The 26,360-nt window shown below is 45.0% G+C and overlaps 1 protein-coding gene across 2 annotated transcripts; it reads left to right on the top strand.

Annotated features, from left to right (window-relative positions):
* Positions 1-1,616: 1,616 nt before the first annotated feature.
* Positions 1,617-26,360, top strand: gsk3ba (glycogen synthase kinase 3 beta-a). 2 transcript variants are annotated; one of them, XM_079276473.1, is made up of 11 exons: positions 1,617-2,453; positions 8,704-8,897; positions 14,706-14,789; positions 18,850-18,960; positions 20,035-20,165; positions 20,807-20,913; positions 21,162-21,259; positions 21,400-21,495; positions 22,314-22,500; positions 22,734-22,832; positions 23,300-26,360. In XM_079276473.1, exons 1-11 carry the CDS (start codon positions 2,366-2,368, stop codon positions 23,368-23,370), a joined length of 1,266 nt encoding a protein of 421 aa, XP_079132599.1. In that variant the 5' UTR covers positions 1,617-2,365; the 3' UTR covers positions 23,371-26,360. The 2 variants fall into 2 exon arrangements, with proteins under 2 accessions (XP_079132599.1, XP_079132598.1); XM_079276472.1 differs by having other exon boundaries at positions 21,400-21,507.

Genomic DNA, 26,360 nt, shown 5'->3' with positions numbered 1-26,360 from the left:
CAGATACCAGCATCACTGTGTAGGAGGAAAGACTTTCCAGCCAAGTGACCCGCATTCTGTTCAAGATGGGGATAACTGACGTACAGTGATAAAAATGTAGTAAAAGAGTTGTCAATCACATTTCTTTTTCAAAATAACACGATAGTCCAAAGCTATCCTCTACCTCCTTGAACACGTATTACATACTGAATAAAAGAGTGATTAGTTGACCTTCAGGAACCCTTTATAATGAGTTTATAAGTTGTAACTATTGGCTTTATTAATGGTTAATCAATTATTTACTAATGCTCTTTCGTCAGTTTATAGCCCTTACTGTAATAATAAAAAATGGGTTGCCAAATTGTGAAAAATCCCTTTGACTGATTGGACTGTATGACCACTTCACTTGTAAAATGGGTTTCACTGGATCCGGATGCAAGTTGATTTATTAACAACTTTATTATCACCAACACTATTTTCAGTATTAATGGCTTACCAACATTTATAACAACATTACGCCAAAGAGAAACAAGAAACCAACAACCTGGCAACACAAAATGTGTTCTCATTAACAGCTGATCTACTGGGTGAGTAAAGATTCAAGGCTCAGCTTTGTTGTCATTAGGCAGGAAGGAGAGATGCTGATTTAGCCCCCCTCCATGCTACACAGAGACGAAATGTGGGCAACAAATAAGGCAAAGACTAGTCAAATTACAAAACATTGATTTTTGAACAGTGATAGTTGCACTGAAAGAAGAAACTACACTTCATTTACGATGGAAAACATACAGTTATGCATATATACAACGTGTACAAAATCACTGTAACATTATGCTCTAAGCTGTGGTGTAAAGAGTTAAGGTAGGCATAGTCCAAGGGAATGAGGGTAGTGCAAAGGGAGTGATATAGTGGTGTGATAAATGATTTACCATTAATAAAGCAATTAGTTCCGAATTATAAACCCTTTATAAAGGTCACCCTGTTGGAAAGTATAGGTTAGCGCATAAAAGATAACGATGTAGGGTTGACAATAACCTGAATAAAGACTTGTAGTGTGACAAGGCAGCCATGCACGTATTCACACACATTATTAAAATTACTAAGCATTATCACATTAATTAAATGGATGTGACGGAGGGCTGCGTGTATATACAAATGTGAAAGAAGAGAGATAGTGGACGGCCTTCTGTGACTAACATAGCAACAGTGCTGCATGACCACCGGTGCTCTGTGACAGCTGGGTCCAGTTGAGCTGACAGTCTGGTTTTGGAGCGCCATTGGCTGACAAAGTGATCAGTACTGGGAGCAGATCCGCCCATTGTCCATGCCGCGGCATGGGAAAAATCCTTTGAAGTCATGAGGGCGGTGCCAAGGAAATATGCCATGTGGTGCTCAAGAGCGGCGTTGTCATTGGACCACAGGAACACGGTTAACGCCCATTACTGAAGGAGACCCTATCTGATTGGCTGTATCGGCCACCCCAGATTCCCCGTTTGCGCGTTCACAGTTTTCCTATTCTCGGTTGACGTTTACGTCAACAGCGTGAACCTCCTGCCACGACGGCGGAGCAATCCCTGTAACCTTTTACGGAACTGGCGCAGCTAACGTGCGTAGCGACAAAGACAGCGAGCCCGAAACCTATGGGGAAGGAATAAAAAAAGAAATTCGGTATCGTCGCACTCTGTACCTAAAGACCATCGTTTTCTGAAGAGGTCGCTGCCCCGGAGCTTCGGTGAGGACACCGACATTTGACGGCAACGAGGGCGGTCTTTGATTCAGCGCGGAGCCATTGAATTCGTGGAGGAAAAACTGGAATAACTAGCAGATTTTCCGTTGGACGGTCTTGTAGGCTAGGGTATAGCGAGGGAGCCGCCATGGCAGTCGGATCATTGAGCCTCCACATCGGGATATGAAGAGGATCTGCATGTGTCCAGAATCGTCCAGAAAAAACGCCGCATTAACCTTTAGAACCGCACCGGATCAGCCCTCCTAACACCTGATCTCTCCCTGCTTCTTCTTTGTGAAATTGATTCTGCACCCAGAAAGACATTGGTTTTAATCGGGGTGGGGGGCCACAGGGAGAGGCCAGATTCATGACTATTTTAGTTGGAGACGTGTCTTCAAAGGTCCGCTGAAAGGAAACCTGGAATATAAGGAAGAGAATGCTGCTCTGATTGACCATTGGTGGGCAGGAAAGGGTAGTTTATTAGGCGCTAAGAACTAACGTTAGACTTGAAGATAAAGGGATTATAGTGTGCTTCCTTTACTGTCATCCGTTTTTTTTTTTTTTTGGATGAGAAGGTTTAACGAATCGATCAGCTCTGCCGTTTAGCAAGTCACAGTCTCCCGAGTCGAGAGAGAAAGAGAGAACCAAAGGGATCGGATCATGTCGGGTCGGCCCAGGACCACATCCTTCGCGGAGAGCTGCAAACCAGTGCCGCAGCCCTCTGCTTTCGGCAGCATGAAAGTCAGCAGTAAGTACACCCTTAGTATTTCTCCAGGAGCCTTCCTCTGCTGCATGCACGAGGCCCACCGAGGGTTACAACGTCCTCGCGAAATCTCTTCACGCGAACCGGGTTGAAAATGTGTCACGCGAGCATGACGTTAGCTCCGGGTAGCCTAGCCTAGCCTAGCCCTGTCATATATCTGTGTTACTGAGATTGGACGGTTCTGAGTGGCAGGCACGCACGCACGCGCGCACACACACACTGCACGCCTCGGTGTGAGCCGCTGGCCTCTGATGCGCGGCCCCGAGGCCGGTCATCCTGACCAGGGTTAGCAGGCCGGGCAGGGCCGCGCCGGGCCAGAAGGAGGTACGGTTGGCACCAACCCAGGTCAAAAATCCAGCCCTCTCTTTGCACTGCGGATCCGGTCCACTCGGGTGCGGATCAGATATCATAACGCTATTACTACATAGCATACTATTGAGTTAAAGCGATAGGTTCGGTTGTATTACGCAACTGCCAAAGCGGAAGGTGCGCCCACGGTTGACTCGGGCGAAACGGACGTGAACCCGGAGAAGGGCAGGTTCATTGATCATATGGGCCGTGTCGAAATCGGTGTGACACCCACAGCATCCTGTGTACACGGAGCCACGTAGTGACACCGTGCCTGAGGCTGGTTTTAGACTGGCTGCAGAGATGGAGTTGGTCCATACACGTATCTATTTTGTTATCTGCTTTATATCGTCTCTGTTACTATTTCAAGGCATGTAGAGCTCACTCACTTGTCCACCGCCTGTTCAATGTCATCTTTACAAACTGGCTTCTTTAAGCATTTTATCACACTGCACGTGTGTCATAGATTGCAGATAGTACTCAAGTCTGGACCATATAAGATGGCGCTGTGAGACTGGTTATGGGGGTTTATCTTAACATAATATAGCTTCAATTAAAATTACAGTTCATGAGAGTGAACTTAGTGATATGAATGACTGATGATCATATCCACGTTATTGACAGCTGTCCTGGTTGGAGACATCTACTGTACCGACCCTTTCTTATCTTGCATGGAGGCACACATTTGGGTGTGTGTGAGGGGGGAAATGCTGGTGATGCTTCAGGGCTGTGGTGTGATTATGATGTGTGTTATTGGGGTAAGGCTTCAAGCTGAGGCTCTTCTCTGGGCCTTGGCACTGGAAATCACTCAGACGAGGACCCACACACACACACACAGGAAGATGCACACCCATCCCAAATCTTAATACATATCTTGCCCCAGTTACGGGTGTTGAAGTGCTGGTGTGTCCTTGCTCTGCAGTTTAAAAAGTGTTGGGCCAATCAATAAGTCAGCCGAATGTCCTAATTGTTGTTCAGATGTAAGCTACTGAAATGTAAGGTGGCCCTTGTGGACTTAACGTTACTTGAGCTTTACACCGGTGTCTCGCTGTGGTTTTCTCAGCCCCTAAAATGTGTTTTCTCCGAGAGACTCATCTGCTAAGCCGATACATCATTATCAGTCATTAAAGGCGGGAGTCGCCCAATGAATTGTGTTTAATCATTTGACTTCTACTAGCAGGTGGTGTTCAGCCCCGTAGAGGAAAGACTCTGATTGCATCGATGTCCCCTGAGACAATCAGTCAATACACGAAGCAGCAATGAGCTCTCGATCTGTATTTTAACTGGAAATAATAAGATAACTAGACTCTGAGCCCAAACAACAGCACCCTGGTGAGAAACTGTCTTTGGATTCAACGTGGCAGCGTCACGTTATTCAGTTCTCTTAACACGGTTAAGCAACATGTTATCAAGGTATAGGAATTGGATTAACGGTGCCTATGACTGGCACAGGTTTGAGGAAAGCAATTGTATTTGCTGGCTTCAAACTAAATCTGTAATGTAGAACTATGTGAGGCAACCCCTTTGATATAGCCTACGTCATTACCATAGATTATCATATGTTGCTTTTTCAAACTAGTGACTGCAGAAACCTCATATAGACTTTAAAGAAATCAGATTAGTCATTCAGAGAACCACAATTTGCAATTTCAGCTGTATCATGATTGTACTTTGGACTAAATTGATATAACGCCATGTCACCTTGTTATTATCTACCTAGACTTGTTTTCTCTTCCAGCATGTCTTCCACCATTACCCTGACCTCCGCCATCCATTGGGAGACATATCACCTCTAGTCGTGTGTGTGTGAGAATAACTCTGCTGATTATCTCAAGCAGCTGTAGTCAGTGTGTATAATCCTGGAGAGAACACTCTTACCCCTCCTACGCAGACAGACAAGAACACACACACACACACACATACACATACATATACATTCACCCGTTTGCACACCCACATGAGCTCTCTTTGGTTTTGTTTTTTGGGGTGAGGCAGCTGGCGAAGAACAATGAGCGGCCTGTTTAGCATTTCAAAGCTGCAGCTCTCTCCCACTCTCCCTCGTTCCCTATTTTCTCCCCTTTCCTCTCTGTATCCTCTTTCTCGTTTTTGCAAGTGCCGATGGGAGCGAAACGGACCAATTCTACTCGATTCCAAATTGAAACGGAAAGCAGATGAGACGAGAAGCAGCAGAAAGCCCCCTCACAGGATTTAAGAATACAGCGAAGTTTTGATGGCTGGAGACACGAGTGAGATGATCAATCTGTGGGCGGTCTGTTGGGTGTAGTCGGCGCGGTGGCCGGGCTGGGCAGCCGTGACCCTACAGGATGCACGCCACTGTGATATCTAAGATCTCTCCACCCACATGGTGTCTGGTTAAAAAAAAAACCCCCAGTGATACCTCAATGTCTTGATCTTTTGCTGAGCCAAAAGTCTAGCCGTGTCAGCGATGACATTCCTGCGACTGGATATTCCAGTAATGTAGAGAATTATCTCATCTGCCTTGCACACTCTGCTCTTTGCATGAGTGTGTGTGTGTGTGTGTCTGCACGCATTAACACCGCGCGTCCTTTGCTCCTCTGTTTTTTTGTTGTCCAGGAATTTAGCAAATCACTTGATACATTCCTCAAAGAATGTCCCTTCGCCCCGCAGTCCAGTTAGTTACATTCCGTGCATTTTGTAGCCTAAAATCTTTTAATGTGTTAAGCACACTAACGTGGTCTTAACCCGATTTGAGTGAGTGCATTTTGAAGTGATTGATAGTGATATGATAGTACTCGGCCTCTGTGTTTGAAGTCACAGCGCGTGTGGTATGTGTGATCTCATTTAACTGCGACAGACAAACGGTTAATACATGCTGTATAAAGGATTGTATGCGTTTGCCAAATTTCACAGAGGAATGTACACCAACAGTTTGGCAGGTGCACATTCTGTGGCGTTCACTCGGAGTGATTAGACATCAATGGTGTGAAAATGATCCCTCATGTAGTAAATATATGAATAATGTTACCGCTACAGCCTGATAGTATCTCGTAGATTAACATAGCAAATTATTCCCCGTATAGTACCTGGAAAGTAATATGCTAGTAATAAGCTCCAAAGGGAAAAACATGGTCCTCTGTATAAAGTGTTCCCTTGTTCTGATTGCAGAGTATCTGACTTTGAGTTGCTGCAAATGGTTTTAAGAGATCCTATCCTGTCAGACGGGTGTCGATCTCGAGGTAGTTTATTTTTGAACACCACGTAATACTTCTTGGCCATATATCTTGGAGAGTTGGGCACACTGTATGCATACCAGCAAGTATTCTACTTCTAGGAGCAAAAGATTTATGGGCTCAAATAAGGCCCAATAAAACGTTGAGCTCGTGAAATGATGTGCAGAAGTCATTTCAAAGCATGCGACTGTACATCACCCTGGTAAACCTCCGAAAAACTGTCAAGTTTGCACAGGTGTAGAAAAGATTTGTGGTCGGTATTATCTCAAATGCATTTTACTTCATGAAAATACACCCACTTTTGACTACCAATGTGAGTTGGCAGTGAATGTTTTTGGTCTTGTACTTGAATCACAGTGATTTGGTAATTTCATTTTCGGCTGTAGATTCATTCAGTAACTTTAAATGATACCCAGGCCCACACGTGTCCTGCAATGGCTCAACGGTGGTGTTTTTTTTTCCCGGAGCCCCATTAAATCCACATGTTAGGGGCGGGGCTATAGTCTGGTGACCTGAATTGGCGTTTGACGCCTCTGGCTCCTGTGTCACTCTGTAGCCGAGTGATACAGCATGTGAACATGAACTGTGATTTGTCACGCTAATTATGTTCTCGTGGCAGACTCATTGACAAAGTCATTATGCTGCGATCACATGTTGCAAGGTGTTTGTGCTTTCCTCTATAGGAATTTGGGCATAATTCAGTTTACTGAGAAGGTGCTTCTAGGTTGAAATGATTGTGACTGTTTTCTACCAGTATAAGATGGAGAGGAATCCGTGTGAAAATGGACAGTTTTTAAGTGCGTAAGGCTATCTCAGATTAGTGTGTGAAAGTTTGTGCTTCACACAGGCTTCCATTCGCTGACGTGCAAATGCAAGAAAATCAATGGCAATCTGATTGCTTGGTCATTCCTTGTCTGTATCAGTGTGAGATCTCACTGTGAGCTGTATTTGTCTGTCTGTGTGTGTCAGCACAGTATGTGTGTGAGCGTGCACAGACATTTCTCCCGGTTTAAGGAAGTGCAGAGGCGTAGAAATGGCCCTGCTGTGGGCCGAGTCATCTCTCGCTCTCTCTCTCTCTCTCTTTTTTTCGGAAAATCTATTTCTGTCGCTACAGAATCAGTCTTCAGGTTCTCTTTCTAGCCTTGATCCTGGAGAGTGACTGTCTGTTGGTTTCTCAGACCTTTCGCCCCCTCTTCCCCCTCCACTCTTTTTTTTTTCCTGTTCTTTGATCATAATCACATCTTCAGTAATTGGACCACTCCCTGGTCACACAGTGGAGTGTGTGTGTGTGCAGGCACTACTTAAGTCAAAATCAATAACCCTGTTGGAAAAAACAAGCCCAGCAAGCCAATGAAAAACGGACCAGTGCACCTCTGCACTGGTGTTAGAACAACTCAAGCCATGCAGGGCTAATTAAGCCAATCGTGTTGTTGATTTAAGAACTTTAAGTTACCAGATGTCAGCATTAGATGGTCACTACCTCCTCATATGGACAGGATGCCGTGTCCTCCACGTAGAGCTGCTTGGCTACCACAGCACGCTGCACAGCGTTTCTATGAAATAACACCATGATCTGGAACAGTCACGGTTATTCAGCAGCACTAATCCACCCAGCAACATGGCTTTGTACCCACTGCGAGTTGTTAACAAAGGACAGTCTTGGCAGCTCAAAAAAAAATCTTAATTAAGACAATTTTTTCGCAATTCCATTCACAAAATGATTACTTTAGGTGCGTGGGTGTTTTGGCTCAAACACAACCTTTCACTGCTGCTGCTGGTGCAACAGAGGAGTATGCTAATGAGATGAGTAATACACAGGGTGGAGCAGGTGTCGCGGTGGGATTTTGGTGGCGTTTTGTGGTGAATTTGAGAGCTTGTAAGATAGAGGAGCAGGCCCGCGACGCCCGGTCGGCCTTTTCACTGCCAGCTAATGTGAATTTTGCTCCTTGACACTTCTGTGGGGGAAGGTAAGGGGGGGAGGCACAGGGAGAGAACCACTTAACCAGGAAAAAGCCTCCACGTCATGATCTCAGGGGAGCAGAGCTGGTTCTGACTGACAAGAGAGGAACGAATAAAGGAGAGGAGGAGCATTAGCCTCATATACGCTGTTGTTAGCTTTTGACTGTTCTCTGATACTTATCCTGGGAATCTCTTCGGCCTGTCTGTACACCGTGGTCGTGGTTGAGTCCCCTCAAAGTGCTCCGACACACTGCAAACAAATCTCACGTTCAAAAGACAATCTTCTGAGCTCGGGCGCTCTGTTGGAGCTCAGCAATGATTCACACTCAGTCAGTCAGCTGGGAGCTGATCAGTGCAAGCACAGCTGTTGACCACAAGCAAAAGCAAGTACTGCTGGAACAAATGGGGGGGGGGGGACTGGCTGAAGAAGGAGGCTGTTTCTCTCGGCCAAGAAATCTCTCAGCAGGAATTCAACCTGTGAGAGCAAATGATGAAGTTTAATTTCTTCAGCGCTCGGACTATTAGTTGGACACTACAAGCAATTTAATAAAAAGTGCACATTTGAAATTGTAATGAGCATTTTTCACTTTTGTTTGACATTTACAAAGCTGTCAGTCTCTGATGTCAGTTTGCTCTCTCTCCCATACCTTTCAACAGAATCTGTGCATATCACGATTGTGAGCATCCGCATTTCATCTCTCTGTCCCTCTCTTTAGGAGATAAAGATGGCAGCAAGGTAACGACAGTCGTGGCCACCCCAGGCCAAGGCCCCGACCGGCCACAGGAGGTGAGCTACACGGACACTAAGGTCATTGGCAACGGCTCGTTTGGCGTCGTCTACCAGGCTAAACTCTGCGACTCCGGAGAGATGGTGGCCATCAAGAAAGTCCTGCAGGACAAGAGGTTCAAGGTAAAACAAACGCAATGCATCTCTCGGCTTCCGCAACTCCCTCACTTGTCAACGAAAAAGCAAGACGCTTCCGGACGGATAAAAGCTGCATCGATAAATAAGCATGCACTTGTACTCATCCTTTTTCCCTTTAACAGCGTAATGTGTAATGACTGCGACTAAGTAACTGTGAAGGAGACATGAATGGAGTGATCCTTCACAAGAACAGTGAGATCAGCGAAGCCGCGAACAAAGAGAAAACAAAGGCGAAACTTCTTAGCGTTTCGCAATTTGGCACATCCTTGCTTTAACGCGTGTGTTTTCTTGCAGGGAGTGTGTGTGTGTGTGTGTGTGTGTGTGTGTGTGGTAGTGGTGGGAGAGTCTCTTTTTTATTTTATTTTATTTTTCATCTTTTTCATCATGTCATTCATCAAGTCCACACAGAGCTCTGCAGGAGTTTCTTCCTGTGCTTTGAATAGATTTGACGGATGGCTTGTTGTTCCTTTGCTGGGGCGACAACGTCTGTGCTCCCTTTACTCTTGGCCGGGCCAGGGGGGGGGGGGGGGGGGTCGGGCCGGGCCTCCGTGTCCCTGCTGCTTGCTTCCAGCTCACAGATAAAGGACCTGAGACTGCCAAGCCTGCAGGACAGCTGTTAAGATTCTCATTAAGTTCAGAGTCTTCAGAGCTGAGGTTAATGGTTGCACAGTGCCTGCATCGGTCATATTCTGTTCCTGTGTAATACTGCATACATGCTCAGCACGTTATCAAACTGGGACCAGTGTTGAAATCGTGTGTTTTGAACCTATAATCTACATTTGTTTGGTGCACTTAGCTTAAACTGATTCAATACATCAGTGCTGCAATAAATCCCACCTTCATTAAGGTTATATTATGAGAGTGGCCAACAATCATGTATATAAATGTGGTGGACAAATTATTAGTAACACATCTCACAATATTACACTATAATATACCAGCACCACAAACTCCAAATACCATGTATAAAACCTTGGAAAAAAAAGAAAAAAGCCAGGACAAAGATGTTTGAATGTTACGTCCTGGGTCACGTTGATCTGTTCTATACACGCAACCTTTTAGTTTGTTGTGTCTATATCCCACATTCCCTGACTTTCATAGACCAAGGCACAGCATATAAAGCCAAAGTACACAGTTAAGATGATGCAACACAACGTGTGACTAAAATGTTTTCCATTATGTGAGCGGTAAAAAGCCTGCACACTGTGACTCTGGCTCTGTGATTGTGGCTCATTTCCACATCTTGTAGTTATAATAGAGGAGATTAGACATTGGTAAGAGGCACCTTTTTAAATTTTTGATAGTTGATAGATAAGGGAAAAAGGCTTTCTCACTTTTTCACTGAGACTTCGATGAGGGGATCGATACCACTCTCATGTGTGTCCAGTATTTATGAAGCTGCAGCCACTAGCTTAGCTTAGCACAAAGACTGTAAACGGAGGGAAAAGCCACCTCGGTTCATACGTAACAGAATTCCCGTTCCAGCAATGACTATCTCCCCGTGTTTGTGGTGAGTTAAGCTAACCGGCTAATGGTGGGCCGGCTCATATTTACTGCACAGACATAAGAGTGCCATAAATCTCCCAACTATCAGAAAGAAGTAAACTAGCTTAGGCTATGAATGCTGTTATATGTGGTATATTTGTCCCGATTGAGATACTCACTGAATACTAAGTTTATCAATGGATTATCTTGATTTTTAATGGGTAAGACGGAGCTAGTCACCATCCCTCCGCTATGAGGGTAGTGCTCATTATTTTCTATCTATTGTGTATCTCGGGGTGCGTTACGGGAGAGGACAAGGACAGTGAAGGCAGGACGAGCTTAGGTGTCCCTGTACCTCCAGCTCCCGTGAGAGTCACTCAAGTTCAGTCAAAGTTGACTCGGATGTGTTCGCCCTTCAGCAACCGGTTCAGCTGAATACTTCAGCAGCTCAGTGCCCTCAGGGCTAACCTTTTTTGGAGGATCAGCACAGTTGTTCAGCAAGTGCTAGTCCTTCGCTATCCAAAACCAGACAAGATGAATGATGTCCCTTTTTTTTTTTTTTTTTTTTTTTTTAATGGTGTCCACCATCTGTCTCAAAATCCACATTTGTCCGGGACACAAACTATTTGTGGCTCTGCATGCTGGCCACGATAAACTCCTATCCTGCTTGTCCTGTTAACCTGTGGTTAGCAGGACACGCTAGCAGATGGCATCTTTACACAATGCTCAGCTGAAGATCCCCCACATTGTTCTCTTCGTTTAGTGTTAAATCTCCTCCTCAGAGCGGAGCCGCTACCTCAGCCGTCTTTCGCTCGGTCTGCCTTCTCTTCTGTCTCGTTGCTTCTACTCGCCCGGCCGGTCCTTCACTGCCAACAGCTTGTTTTAAAAAAATGAGGCAAAAGAGCGCTGACTCCTCACATGACTGCCAAGCACGCGCCAGTAAGTGTGTGTAACCCCCCCGACACACACACAAAAAAAAATATATATATATATATACATATATATACATACACACACACACACCTGCGTTCTATTTTCTTCTTATTCCTTCTCCTCTTCAAAAGTTTTCTCTCTACACTTCTGCTTTTTTTTTGTCTGATGTGGTGTTCGTCTGTGAAGTGAGCCTGGGTTAACAGAACCATACCAGTCCTACATGAATGCTTTATCTTCTCACACACACACACACACACACGCGTCAAACAGCGTAATCATGTGAATAGGCTCTGTGTTAGGATGGAGATGATGAATATGTGAGGCAATCTTGTTGGGCTTACAATATGCTCCTGGTGCATTATGGGATAGGTCCTCCTCCACTCCCATCAGAGGGATCCTATATCATCCTGTTGGAAAATGGATGCACACACATACACACACGGTAATGGTACTTACACAACATTGTTAAAGGATGAATCTGGTGATTCTCTGTCGTTTCATTGTATTTGTGACTTACAAGTATTGTTTTGGCAGTCGAAGCCTGCTGTAGCTTATCCCTCCGCGTCATATTGTTCTCCAAAACTAAACCCATCATTGAGCCACATTGTTTCACGGGGCGACATGTTTCATTACAATGAAGATGGACACAATCCCACATACACCACCCTGCTACTGTGCTACTGTGACTAATCACCGGAGACACAAATGCGTATTCATCTGCAGCTTTTCCCAATAAATGCACAATTTACATTTGTTTTTATTAACTTTGGCTAAGTTACGTATTTGTAATCCCTTTGTTAAAGATTCGATAAGCTGTTACCAAAGGGTGTGTGTGACAGTAAACCTCCAAGGTGTAGCACCTCTAGCAGCCTGAAATTGAGGTGTTCTCTTTCTGTCTGCTGGCTGGTGCTGACACACTGGAGGATGGCCGGTCAGCAGGAATGACTGCAGTATAAGTGGAGCAGCTGGGCAGGGCTGCTCATCAGCCTGTCTGCTCCTCCTCCATGTGGTACCATCTTTCTCACATACAACACAGGCACAGCCTCAAACACTCCCACTGAGCCACTGCAAGAAGACGAGGGCGTTGCCTTCGATGGCTGGTCCGTGACCCACACCCTATGATGTCACTTTAAGGCGTGTGTGTGTGTGTGGGTGCATCCTAGTTGTGTGAAGGGTGAAAAAGCATGGAGAGGGGACTGTGGGAACCATTTGTTTCTGCCTCTAAGTGAGTTAGACTGGGCTGATTGTCTATACCAGGCCATTGAGCTGGAAGATGCTGCTGAGATGAGGTCTTGCTTTAGTGGACAGACGACTCGCTCGGCTCTGTTAAAAGATGAATGAGAGGGGATTAAATCCTCATAAAGTGGCATAAAAGTGTGGAAGGACAGCAGCTTATCATGCTCCAGTCAGCATGGCCCTGATCCACATAACGGGGGATCTCATTAGTCACCCAGTCAGTCAGCTAGCACAGTTCTTCACTATGTTTTGTCATCCTTATTCAGATGGTTCCGGCTGATCAGGCAAATTCTCAACCTGCTGTATGTCTCAAAGCTGTAGAGCGGAAGCATTTAGCCAATTCATTTATGATATTGTTTATAACTGCTAGTGTCATTTTAAAGCAAAATGTACTTCTTAAATGTGGATATTTGCTGGTTTTCTGTTCTTTGTTTGTAAGATAGAAAAAAGCAATTTCAAGACATCACCTTTTAACTTGTGATGACATCGTCTTTCTATTTTCACCCGTCATTATTTTAAGGTCCCAACTATCGATCAAGTTCATTATCTTTAATTGTTCCATCTACAAAATGCCAGATAGTGGTGCAAAATGTACTAAAGCCCAAGGTGGCGTCTTCAAATGTCAGAACAGAACAGTTAACTGTCAAATAAGAAGAAATAATCCCTCACTAGAGGCTGGAGCTAGGCCTGAACAATGAAGTGATTATCAAAAGAGACAATCATTTCAGCTCTAAAGGGCGAACACATCCGAGTTAACTTTGACGAAACTTCTGCGTCCTCCAGTATCTGAACAAATGCACTTTTAACGTTTCACGCTTCGAGGTTGATGGGCTTTCAGTCAGTCAAGGCAGCTCATGAGCTGCTCTGCTTTTACACCAAAGAACACATGTTCCCCAGCACAGGTCCGACCTGTGTGCTATTTTTATTTATTTATTTATGTTTACACCAAACCTGAAGCCTGTGTTTACACAAACAGCGTATCGGGTCACTGCTCTGTGCTCAGCTAGTTAATCGCTCATCCCGTAAGAGCACCGCTGACCCTTCTCCACTGCTGGTCAGTCACTCTGTCTGTTTAATTCTACAACGGAAGCTTCTCGATAGATGTCGGCTGTGAGCTGGTTACTTTTTGGTTGTATACATTGTTTGTATTCGGCATGTACACACCTTGATGTTTACAGAAATGGTTCATCCAAAATACAAAATATGAAAAACCTGGAAATTATAGTTCCATATTATGCGGATTTAACATTTATGCGAATAAGAGCGACAAACGAGGCTTTATTTTATGTAAATCCCACATCCTGACATCCTTTCTGTAATAGTCTCATATTCAGAATACTAGTATGCAAGTCATTGCGGTGAGTGTGGGGGCTTCGGGCAGTTATAGTACAAACAATTAAGAGTGCAAAACCCCCCATTCTACTGTTCAAGCCGCTCAAAATCTGAACCATAATGAAGCCGTTATAGCTTTATGTAATGCTTGAATTCCTTGATAATGTTGGCGTCCATATGCACAACCATGTTCTGCATGGACACACTGTATATGAGTAGAGATGGAGCGCTCTACCAGGGTCCAGTGCTTACGTCTTGTTCCAGTGGCCCCGTGAGGGCCTGTAACTCGTCGTCACGCTCCAGGCCCCCAAGGCAACTGTGACTTTAACGTATTTATTTCTCACATCTTTTCCTCAGACGTGTCCTGCATTCGAGGGGCTTTTTTTTCTCTCTCTTTAAGTGTTGCTTCCTTTGATGAGAACAGGAAACATGCCACACAATACATAATTGTGTCATCACGTTTCAGCCCCATGGGATTTATTCGACCGTGAAGGGATGAATGTCAGTTTCTTTTCTCTATTGATCAGCTTTCTTCTGCTGCTACCACATCCAATTTTCTTGAGCTTGTGACAGTGACGTGGCTGACAAGGAGGTGACTGTTTCAAAAATGCTTGGTGGTATATGCGTACCACATGTAACTAACATGTCACTGGCATGTAATGTCTAACTTCCTACTGGACTCTCGGTCCACTAGAAAGTGTTCAGGGTCTCCTAAAGGTCCGCAGACTCTCTTCTTGAACCATGAGCCTGAATCTTGCATGCAATATGAAAACTGTAACGTGTCATTCCTGTTTTTATTTTGTGCAGAACCGTGAGCTGCAGATCATGAGGAAGTTGGACCACTGCAACATAGTCCGCTTGCGCTACTTCTTCTACTCCAGTGGAGACAAGGTCAGTCAGCTGAGTGTGTCTGAGGTTTGTCTCTGGACTGCATTTTTGATTATATGTTTAATACCGCTCTGCAAGGTAAGCGTCAATAAATAGAATATTTCATTCATATTTATTTATGAAATTTCTTTCATTTTCAATAGCGCCATAAGGTTGCCTGGAGTGTTTTAATGACTAAGCGGAGTTATGAAGTAATTCAGCTTTCTCCCATGTTCAAGACCTAGTGTCATGATTAATAATCACAATAATAAATAATGCTAGCGTTTATGCCATAGCTGTTCAGACATAGTCTTTTTCATTTTTTCCTGGGAATTTTCTGCCTCTTTCAGACTACTTTTTAAAATTTATTTTTAATTTTGCTGTGTTGGCTTTTGAACTCTCTTCCTGTCAGCTGCACCCTTTTATGTCGTCCTCTTGGCCTCGATAGGGAAGTCCCTCTGTCTGCCTCTCTCTGTCGGCCATCGGAGGTCTCCTGGAGACTACAGGGCATATGTCATATCAACCAGCTGAAAAACAGGCAGGGGTCCATGTGTCAAATATAGACACGAACCTGGCAGACGAGCTGTTGGGACTATACCCGGAATTCTTCCATGTTGCACACCTACCGAGGCCAAGGAAAGCTGTGGGGGATTATAGAAGGGAGGTGATGATGTGGGTGGGTGGGAGGAGAGACGACTGAGTAAGGGTTTATTATAGACACCCCCCCCCCCCTCTCCTCCTCCCATCCATGCTCTTAAGCCCCACCCCTCCCCTCATGCCATGTGGTCACTGACCTCTGGGAATCTCAGTTGATTTCTTGGTATACTGACAGCTGTGACTTGACCCTGCAGCTTTCCCATCATGACTTTCGCAATCACAGGAATTGTTGTTTTGATAACCCACAACTATCATCCATCTCTTTTATTACTTTCACCTTTACACCTTTTAAATCCCCCCCCCCCTCCTCCCATGTGTCCTCCTTTCATGTATCCATTTCTTCTCCCTCCTCCTGTTCCCCCTCACCACATCGCTCCAGGCTAATTATGGAGACTGGCACTGTGTTGTTGGTATGGGGATTTACCACCCATAGAGCCGTGACTTAGAAAAGAGAGGGTAGGGGCAGGGGGGGGCAGAAGTAGGCGAAAGGTAAATCGCCTGGATAGGGGAGCTTAGCGGATGGATGGAGAGTTACAGATGAATGACAGATGTTAGCAGAGGGTGAGGCAGAGATAAGATGTGGTCAGGTGTGTGTGGGTGCTGTTGGTGTCCTGATGGGAGGGTTCATGCTGGGTGCAGCTGTGAGCCAGTCTATGACTGCTGCTACCGTAGCGGCCGGCATGTGCACAGGTAGTCTTATGTAACTGCTGGCATGTGGCGTGCTTGAGACACACAGTGTGCTTTTGCTTTTACCCTTTAACCACTCGTATAATACTGTTCAAACAGAAGGCCACGGGTCCAAACAGCGTAGGCAGGTCGGCAAATAGCGGACCGACTTCAAAATATGCCGTCGCAAAGAGAGTGCGTGTAAAACGTTAAGCTGACAGAGTTGCTCTCCGCTGTGGCTGAACCAAATGTTGTTCAGCCCCCGTTGACCCCCACCTGTTGTCAAGTTCCCATTAAGTCCAGTGACCACAGCAGACTACTATTGGAAGCTCAGAAGGCCCCTGTAGAGCTGGACTCTGAGGCAGTTGTACACTTTGTGTGGTTGGTAATCCAGCTGAGGGACGAACTGTCTGAGCTGTTGTCTGTGCTTTTCTGCGTTTTCTCTGCTTCGAGCAGAACTGTCACATCTTTGTATTTCCATGTTTGATCCACGGAGCTCTCATCTTTAGGCTGGATAGACAACCAGGCACTGCCCCAAGGCCCCAAAACCTCAGGGTTCACCAGATTCACCATGTGGAGATTACTTTGTGGTATTTTAGGGCTCTTTCTCAAAATGTGTTAAAACCTAGTTTCAAATCCTTTCAGTTTATATTGTGGAGGGGGAGAAATGCTTGTGTGGGCCCACGGCTTAGTTTTTGGCCTGGGTCCCCGTAGCAGGTCAACGTCACCCTCATCTCAATGTTGCTCTCTCGTTGCTTCTGGGTAATCAGCCAGGTCTGGTGTGTAGTCAGTTGATTTATGTGTTATCCATCACATTCTGAGCACATGGTTAGGAAGCTCACATGCTAGTATAAGCTACACTTGTGGAAACTGACACATGAACTGTTTATTACCACACAGGTTCCATTTTCCCCTTCTCTTACACAACACAGCATCATGGTATGATGTATAGCTGAGACAGTTGTTCAGGTGCAAGCAGCTTTTCTCAGCAAATTAGAAGCTGAATTATTTAGCCGGGAGTGAACAAGGAGCCAATCAGATCCCCCCCACCCCCGGTTAACCATTTGGGAACAAGCCAAGGAAGTGGCTTTGTACTGAGGCAGGAAGTGAGTCATCGCTGTTGCTAGGCTAAATATAGCTTTGATGGCGCTAGCAGGAGGCGGAGCGGGCCTTCTAGTCCTCACAAATGTTATCAATGGGAGTTTTCTAGTGGGTGCACTACACACACACACACACACACACACACACACACGGCATCGAGAGACACACGCAGAGAGTGTTAGGGGGGGAGGGTGATGCCAGTGACAGAAGAGTGTGGAAGCAAAGCTAACCATGTCTGAGAGCTGTTTGGGAAACGCTGCTCATCATCACTGATATCTACTGTCGCCTGTCTCCTCGTCCTAATGACCCGGTATTTTATTCAGTCACCATATACAGTATGTGCGTCTAATTGTCTGAGTGGGAGCGGGAGAGAGCAGTCGGTACAAAGCAGGGCATTGAGCTGACAGAAGGGTACCACACAGGCTGTCTGGGAGCTCTTCACAGGAACAAGCTCGTTCATCGTGCTTTGCAGCCAGCTCTGTCCACCATCACTGCTAAAAGATGGGGTTGTAGACCCTGCTCCAGACCAAATGATGATTTCATTATCCCCTCAAGGCAGTGCGTTTAACACTAGTCAACGGGGCAGGTCACTCCTCCGCTGGTGATATAAAACATAAGAACGCTCCTGGCTACAGTGTGGTGATTCAAAAAGGTGTGAACAAATGTTTTTTTTTTTTTTAATCCACCGCCGAAAATAGTCCCCAACAAAGGAACCGTTAACATTCGAAAACTGCATTGCTCAGCTGTTTTCGGAAGTTACCGAGCATGCTTTCAAAAACGTAACTCTGTTTTTCTGAGTAATCAGTAGAAACCAAGAGACTCTGGGCTGAGTGTCACAGGCAGAGTAGCGAGGTCAGAAAGAATTGAGAGAACCATTGTTGTGTTTTGGTATTTAAATGGGATCATAATGCCAGGCAGGAAATGTATGAAGGCACTTATTCCGGTGACTAAATCGCCCAAATAGTCCACTGTCCATCGATTCAGCCATTTTAAGGCTCGACTGTTCCTCCCTAACAAACCACCAATGACAGAGAGGCTAGCTGTGAATGCATGAATTCATTTCCGTACGAGCTACGAGTGCGACTTGACTTTTAGGTCTCCAACAATGGACTCACGAGAAACACCAGATGACTCGTTGCTTCTTCTCGAAGGAGAAGGGAAGTGTTCGAATAATTGGGTCTGAGGCAGCATCCTCTCAGGGTCAGTGTGCTCCAGAGTTTAACGTGCACAACCCCGCCCTCCAACACGGGCCTCCCCCAACCAGGAAACGAGGAAATGATATCAATGTCTGGGGCCACTGTTGGAGCACAGGCCGTTATAACGCATCGATTGTGTGTTTCCTGCCCTCGGGGGACGAGTCCTACACAATGGATCCCCAGTTAGACTGTGAAAAGTAATCGGCTACATCAGCTCACAGACAGCTTTTTTCAGCAGGGAAAGACGTATCATAATGGCCGACAGAGAGGGAAGAGGACGAAACTATTCTCCAAAATAAATGAACATGTGTGGCAGCTGACGTGGATTTTTTTATTTCTTTTTTTGCATTGTTTGTTGTCATACTCAATGTAAAGGGAACTGTTTTGCTTGACATTGCAAACTATGACGGATTATTTTTGTTAAAACTATTTTGTGTGTGCATGTTTGTGCTCCTCTCCAACAGAAAGATGAAGTGTATCTGAATTTGGTTCTGGATTACGTTCCTGAGACGGTCTACAGAGTGGCCAGACACTACAGCCGAGCCAAGCAGACTCTGCCCATGGTTTATGTCAAGGTGCGTGTGTGTGTGTGCGTGTGTGCGTGTGTGTGAGTCCTCAACCACCACAACAGTAATTGGTGTGGTCCGCTTTATTAACAAAACCTGGGAAAGACCATATTAAATTAAACTCCATGTTCAATATGTTATAGCATCATCATCTCAGCAGAGTACCGTATATTATATCCAAAGAATGTAATAAACCAAAGGGTGTCGTCTCTGCTCTATTGTGTTCGTGAAAGATATGTGATGAAACTTCCATTTACTTTATTAAGACCCGAACCGTAGGCATCCATAAAGCGACTACACATTCCTAATGTTTGTTTTCTAAATTTCTAAAAGATTAGTTGTCACTGATTGAGTATTTCTGATTGTGACAGGTATGTGAGGCAAATGTGCGAATAATTAGCAAAAGCAGAAAAGTCACTGCACATCGCCCGTCTCTTCACTCTGAATCATTTTCAGTGAAATAATTTAAAAAAAAAAAACACACACACACCTCCAGTTTATTAGTTCCAGGAAGCGGAGGAAGCACTCTGTTACCCTTTTAACTACGCACACCAATATGAATATTAATCAGTACAGGAAATGTGGGATGAGAAGAGCTTGAGCACATACAGTATTGGTTCACCGTATTACCGCAAAGAAGCGTGAGTGATCACCTCACAAGAAAATAATGTAATGTTTTCGACATTCAGAATAGGTGAATCATATAAAGACGTCGCCTGCTTGTGTTCTAGATGTTGTGTTGGTTGAAAAGAGGTATTTCAGAGCTTAACATGTTTCGCATAGAGGACATAATCCGTTTTGTATACAGATATCGCCAAAATCACAAGTTTTTGATTGAGTCTGAGGGGCGAAAGAAGGCATTTTGCAGTTACAGACTCGTGGTTTGTTTTATCTCCACACGGCCTTGGTAACAAGGGTCAGGAGTTTACAGAGGCAATGCGAGACGCTGTCACTTAAACATGATAAAATGTTATGTACTTGACCGGGCTGAAATAGATTTCTTGAGTGATTGTTTCTAGACTTTAGCCCTGTTATGAAAACTGAGCTTGATGTGTGTGTGTGTGTGTGTGTTTCTGTGCATAGTTGTACATGTACCAGCTGTTCAGGAGCCTGGCCTACATCCATTCTTTTGGGATCTGTCATCGGGACATCAAGCCCCAGAATCTGCTGCTGGATCCAGAGACCGCTGTGCTTAAGCTCTGCGACTTCGGCAGGTGAGACTCAGTAACTCAGTAACTGTTACGAGTCAACAGTGGTCAGATTTCTTTTTCCTGTAGTTCAGAGAAATAGTTTGACATTCTGAGAAATGCCCTTTATTCGCTTTCTTGTAGAGAATATGAAGCTGCAGCCGCTTAGCTTAGCTTAAAGACTGGAAATGTCTCTGTCTGAAGGAAACAAAGTCAAATCAAATCTTTATAGGTTCTGATAGGTGATTTTCTTTACCTATGGATAGAGCCACGCTAGCTGTTTCCCTCTGTTTCCAGTCTTGATGCTAAGCTAAGCGTCTGACGGCAGTTGCGTCATATTTAGCATACAGACATGAAAGCGGTATCAGTCTCCTCCTCTAACTCTCAGTAAGAAAGAGAAAATGTCAAACGACTCATTTGAAAGAATTTGGTCTTGTGCTGAGCTAAATGATTGCTGTTAAGTGTTCACTGAAGAGTTTGATGCTCCTTCACAATTTAAGCAATCGACTGAAAATGTCACCCAGGGAAGTTCATAAGCAAGTAGGCTGCGTTTAAAAAAATATTTTTTTACTTTAATCAGAAAGTCACTTACTTTTCTGTGTACATCCTAATCACAAGGCTTTTCTTCAGGTTCGATGATGATGATGTGCTTTTGATTCTTTGTGCAGTGCGAAACAGCTGGTCCGTGGAGAGCCCAATGTGTCCTACATCTGCTCCCGCTACTACCGAGCCCCCGAGCTCATCTTTGGTGCCACTGACTACACGTCCAGCATAGGTAGACTGACTCCAGCTGTCACCGTCAACACTTTAACCCTTCAGCCTCTTAATAAGCTTCACCTCGGCACATAGATGATATTTGATTGTAAAGATAAACACATACTGACTGAGATAATCAGATGTTCTGTATTATTTTGCTGCTCACGCAGACTCGTCCAGAGGATCGAGGTCATCTCTGCCCCTCTGTTGCTCGTATCGGACATCTTTCTTTGACCTGTCTTTTCCTCTTTTTCTTTTTTTTTTTAGATGTGTGGTCAGCTGGCTGTGTTCTGGCAGAGCTGTTGCTAGGACAACCAATCTTCCCCGGTGACAGTGGAGTAGATCAATTGGTTGAAATCATCAAGGTAATGACTGGTGGTGACCCACAGGGCGTAGAAGTCTTCATATGTGAAACTGAAAGTTTCTTTTGATGTGATGAAGAGGAATTCAAGTCAGAGACATAATGCTCTTGTTCTTGTCTGCCGTTTCCTTTTTTTCTCTCCAGGTTCTCGGGACCCCAACACGAGAACAAATTCGTGAGATGAACCCCAACTACACCGAGTTCAAATTCCCCCAGATTAAGGCACATCCTTGGACTAAGGTGAGTCAACAGGTACAGGAGCCCTTTTACTTCTCTTAAGATCCACCGCTGCTTCATCGCTTGCCTCCATGCTTGTGTTTCCAACATTACCCGCATGTCGCTCCGCAGGCATCCAACTCCATCAACATCCACCCAACATCAGCCCTAAACAGCCCTGAGCTGTGTAGCCCCCCATAAAGAATGACTGATAAAACACACAAGACTCAGTCAGTTGTCATGAAACTCTTTAGTGTTCGGATTTCACAGATGTAACGCCACAGTCCTTTGAAATCAAGCTGAGAGATATGCTTCTTCCTTAGTTCTTGACAATTTGTCCATCCTGCTCAGTCAGTCCTTCCTTTGCTCTGCTTTATCTCCCAGTTTATTAAAGACAAGTCGGCCCGTCGACATCAGATACATTCGTTCTCCACTTCGCGCTCTCATCTTGGTGCGTTACAAGTCATGGGGAAAATAAAACGGGTGGGAAACGGTAAAGAGACATTCTCTCTCTTCCTGGCTGTCCCACCCACAGGTCTTCCATTGGATAACAGAGTCGTCCAATAAGCAGGCAGTATGTCATCCCGTTGCCCTCTCAGGGGCCCTGCAGTGGTCGCTCTCTGCTCTCTGCCTCTTCACTGCTATTGATTTTTATTTACCCCTAAAAGCAAATAATTACATTTGACTGACTCATAAAACACACTGGGGATATTCTTTTTTCATTTTCAAGTTCATTTTGTGTGTGTGTGTGTGTGTTAGCAGCATTGGAATATCTTCTTTTATTTGCCAACACTTCACGTGGTCCCTGCTGACATCCGTATTTGTGTCGAACTGTCGTTCAGGTGTTCCGGCCGCGTACGCCTCCGGAGGCCATCGCCCTGTGCTCTCGCCTGCTGGAGTACACGCCCACGGCCCGCCTCACCCCTCTAGAGGCCTGCGCACACTCCTTCTTTGACGAGCTGCGCGACCCCAACGTCAAACTGCCCAACGGGAGAGAGAAGCCCTCCCTCTTCAATTTCACCACCCAGGGTGTGCACATGCATATATATTCAGTTTATTAGTGTAGAGGACCGAAGTAGACCTGCAAATATTAACATTTTCAACTAAAACGGAAGCTGTTGCATGAATATTTTTGAAAGAAAAGTCAATTAAGAGATTATCTAAATGGTTGCTGATGAGTTTTGATCAACTAACCGTTTAAAGGACTAATTGTTTCATCTCTAAATCAGTCAACATGTACACGTTTGCTGTTTCTCTTTCAGAGTTATCCAGTAATCCCTCTTTGGCCTCCATACTCCTCCCTGCCCACGCCCGCAGCCAGGCCGCCGCCTCGACCCCAACCAACACCTCTGCCACCACAGGTTTGACCCGCGCTTCCTTCAACAGGCCCCTTTTTAATGCAGCGTGAAGGCTCTATTTATCTGTTAGAATTCCTAGTTGTGACTTCTATTGCTGCTGACTTTAAGTGTTTACTTGTGTTAAAGGTGGTGTGTAAAAAGCACTGTGGGCGTTTAACGCTGCTATGCAAGTTGCTTTGACCAGAGAGTTGACTGCTTACCTTTTCTACAGCATTGCAAAATACATCCTTTCACACATTTATACCTGAGACCGCCCAAAACAACCAGTAACTGTTGGGCACTGAGCAGCTCCAGTGGGGTGTAAAAGATCCTTCTTAGTAGTAACTGAGGAAGGTGATGAGCTGTCTATGTTTTCCCTGTAAAGGGCGACTCATCACTCTATTTGCTGTCCCTCACTCGCCAATCTCCTCAAACTTTGTTTCAGTAATTGTTTCACTTGAACGATCATCTCCTCCTCGTCCTGTCCACAGATGGCAGCAGCACAGAGCGAGGTCCCAGCACCACCACCGCCTCTGCCTCGGCCTCCAACTCCACCTCCTGAGCCCACAGATGACCCGCCCGCCCCGGTCTCAGCCCCAGCCCACGGCCTCTCCATTGCCCTGGCCAGGGGGTGAGCTTCGCTCAGCTCTGCTCTGACCTGCTCTCCTCCCTGACAGCAGCGGAGTGATGCCGACGCTGTCCGGGTTCAACAGCTAGCCAACAGCCCCATGCCACGACCACAAACAAAGCATCCCTTACAGCATCTCTTTTATCCCTGACTTGCCCCTCATCCAGCTGTTTGAACTCTACTCCATCCTCCGTCAAAGACGTCTCTCCGTGCCCTTTCAACAGGGAAGGAAAGCGCAGGGCCAGAGCTGTTGTCGACTGTACTATTGATAACAGTACACTGTACATGTATACACAATGCTAGCCTGCTAATGAGGACAATCTGTAGAAAAAGTCCTAAGCTGTTCCCCTTGGCCCTCTCCCTATCTGGCCTCCCCCTCCCCCTTTTTGTCATCCTCCACATTGTCCCATTTTTCTGCACCCTTTGACCTCTGACCTCATGTGTCCCCTGGCCGATCCCACCTATGGTTCCTCCTGTAGTGCATGGCCTGAGTATGGTTAGGATCACCCGGGGGGGGTCATCCGCCCTTTCACTTCACACCTCCACTTCCACAGACAAGGCATGAGGCTCACGCACGGGTATACACACATACACACTCATAAACACACACACACACACACACATCCTCACACACATGGGTGCATGATGATCCTGATGTATGTGGAAAGAAGCAGTCCCCTTGCGGGGGTAAAGTTTGGACTTTTTTTTTTTTCTTTCTTTGCCTTGTTTTTAAATGGTCAGAAAAGCTGTTTTACTCGACCTTGTTTTTAATTTTAGTTTTGTACTCCTGGACAGATGTTTTCAGATTGCCACGTGCAATGGATGTGACATGTATCTGGTCCTGTGTGCTTGTATAATATATACATACAATACAAAAACAAACACGCATACATACACAGTTTATATATTACTTTTCCTTATGTATAAAAAGTATATATAGATATATGTATATTAACTACAATGGTTCAGAAATCATTTATGGTGAGCTCATATCTGGCTGAGCAGTGGCAATATTTGCCGCTGCCTAAGGACAATAGATTTAGATATGGTGGTGTTTTTGTTTTCTTTGCTGGAGTGCGGTTAGATTCCAGCAGTCTCTTCCTTGTTCTCCTGTGTTGTCTCTATTAAGGCTGTAGATGGATTTAGGGCATTGCTCTATTTCTCCCGTCTTTGTACCGACTCTGTCTGTGACAGTGTTTCTGTGACAGTGCAGTGTCTAGACAAACCCCTTTCCCCGTCTCGCTCCTCCTCGTTCTCTCCGTCTCTGTGAAGAATTCGAGACGTTTCTTAACACTTTTCTTTCCTCGGCGCCTTGAGAAGCCTTGAGCGGCGGCCCCTCGGCTCATCTCTGGCTGTGGCACGTGTTGCGGCCACTGAAGTGTTAGCCTAGCCTTCTTTCTCCTCGACCCGCCGCACATAGAGCCACTCGGTACAGTCTGTCCAAGCGTCTTACTTACAGAGAATACTCGCTACATTAAAAAAGAAAATAAGAAGAAAAGAGAAAAAAAATCAGAATTTGTATATACAGTATAAATGCGCCTCACCAAAATTCTGACATGTATGACTTGTATTTTTGTTTTTTTATGTTTATTATTTTTTCCATGTTGTGTTCAAGGTATGTATATATGCAGACCCATGTACTGTTTATGAGCAAAAACAAAGATGACAAAGGGTATGGAAAGACATGAAAAAAGATTTAAAAAAACAAAACAATCAGGGCAAAACTGATGTTTGTGGATATTGTAGATGATGATGATGATGATGATCAGCTTTATCCAGCCATATGTTCAATCTTACCTGTACAGTAGATGACAGCTGTATTATTGTAACAAGAACTAGTCATGTATAGTGTAACTATAGTTTGGAGTGCCTTTGCTTTCATACACCTTCGCCTTGTTCCCCTCCTCACCCAGCCCCCGCCATCACCCTCCCCCTCCCCATTGTGACTCTCCCTTTGGTGCTGTTGAATGTCCTGCTATCCCGCAACACACGCACACAGTCCCACTTGATTTTCAGTCCCCTCCACTCGCACCGCTTCCCCTTTTTCATTGCACACTTATTGTAATATACAGACATTTTCCTTAAATGAAGAAACAATTCGACAAGTGTTTATTTTAATAGTTGTTTGTCTTGGACACACACGTGCACGCACAAACATGTATACCATAGTTCTGGCACGGGCTCTGGGGCATGAAGTGAGGGGAGGGGGGGGTCCTCATATACTGTATGTGTGTATATGTATACACACAAACAATACAGTACAGTTTCTGTGTTAATCACAGTGTTGGTCCTGTTACCAAAGCCAAACTAAAATATACCGGTAGTTGTGATGAGCCATCCTCAGAGGCAGTGATGTATTCTGTCTCTCTTCTTCTCTCTCTGGATATTTTGTTGTCGATCTGTCCTCTTGCGTGTTCTCCTTCCTGTCAGCATACTTGGACGGTGGGAGGGATTCGGTAGCACCTAAGGTCGAGTCATGTAGCCTCTCTCCTGTCTCCTGCTTGCTGTAATTTCGCATTCATGGACGTGTTGCTAACCACCACACAAAAGTTTCACCACCTCACCCTTACCCCTAACTCCAGTTCACTAAAAACACCACAAAGGTTACCAAAACAGAGAACAAGCAAGTGTACATGCTAGTATAATATATTATACTAGCATGTACACAATGCTAACTGGGGTTAAAGAAAAGAAAAATCATAAAGAATACTACAAAAACATCATGTATAACAGTACTACTACTTGAATGCCTCCGTTTGTGACTGAACTTTTTCTTTCTTTTCTTATTTTTTTCTTTCTTTTGTTCTGTGAAGGTAAGCTAAATGTGCACCTCTGTAAATATTCCCTCTGCGTGCTCTGAGGAATAGTTCCCTGGTACTGTAATTTGCATTAAATAAAGAGTAGGATAGCCTGGAAATGATCGC

Source organism: Melanostigma gelatinosum (genome assembly GCF_949748355.1).
Source record: "Melanostigma gelatinosum genome assembly, chromosome: 10".
NCBI lineage: Eukaryota > Metazoa > Chordata > Actinopteri > Perciformes > Zoarcidae > Melanostigma > Melanostigma gelatinosum.
Note: the sequence above shows the minus strand (reverse complement) of the source record. Positions and strands in the feature narration are given on the sequence as shown.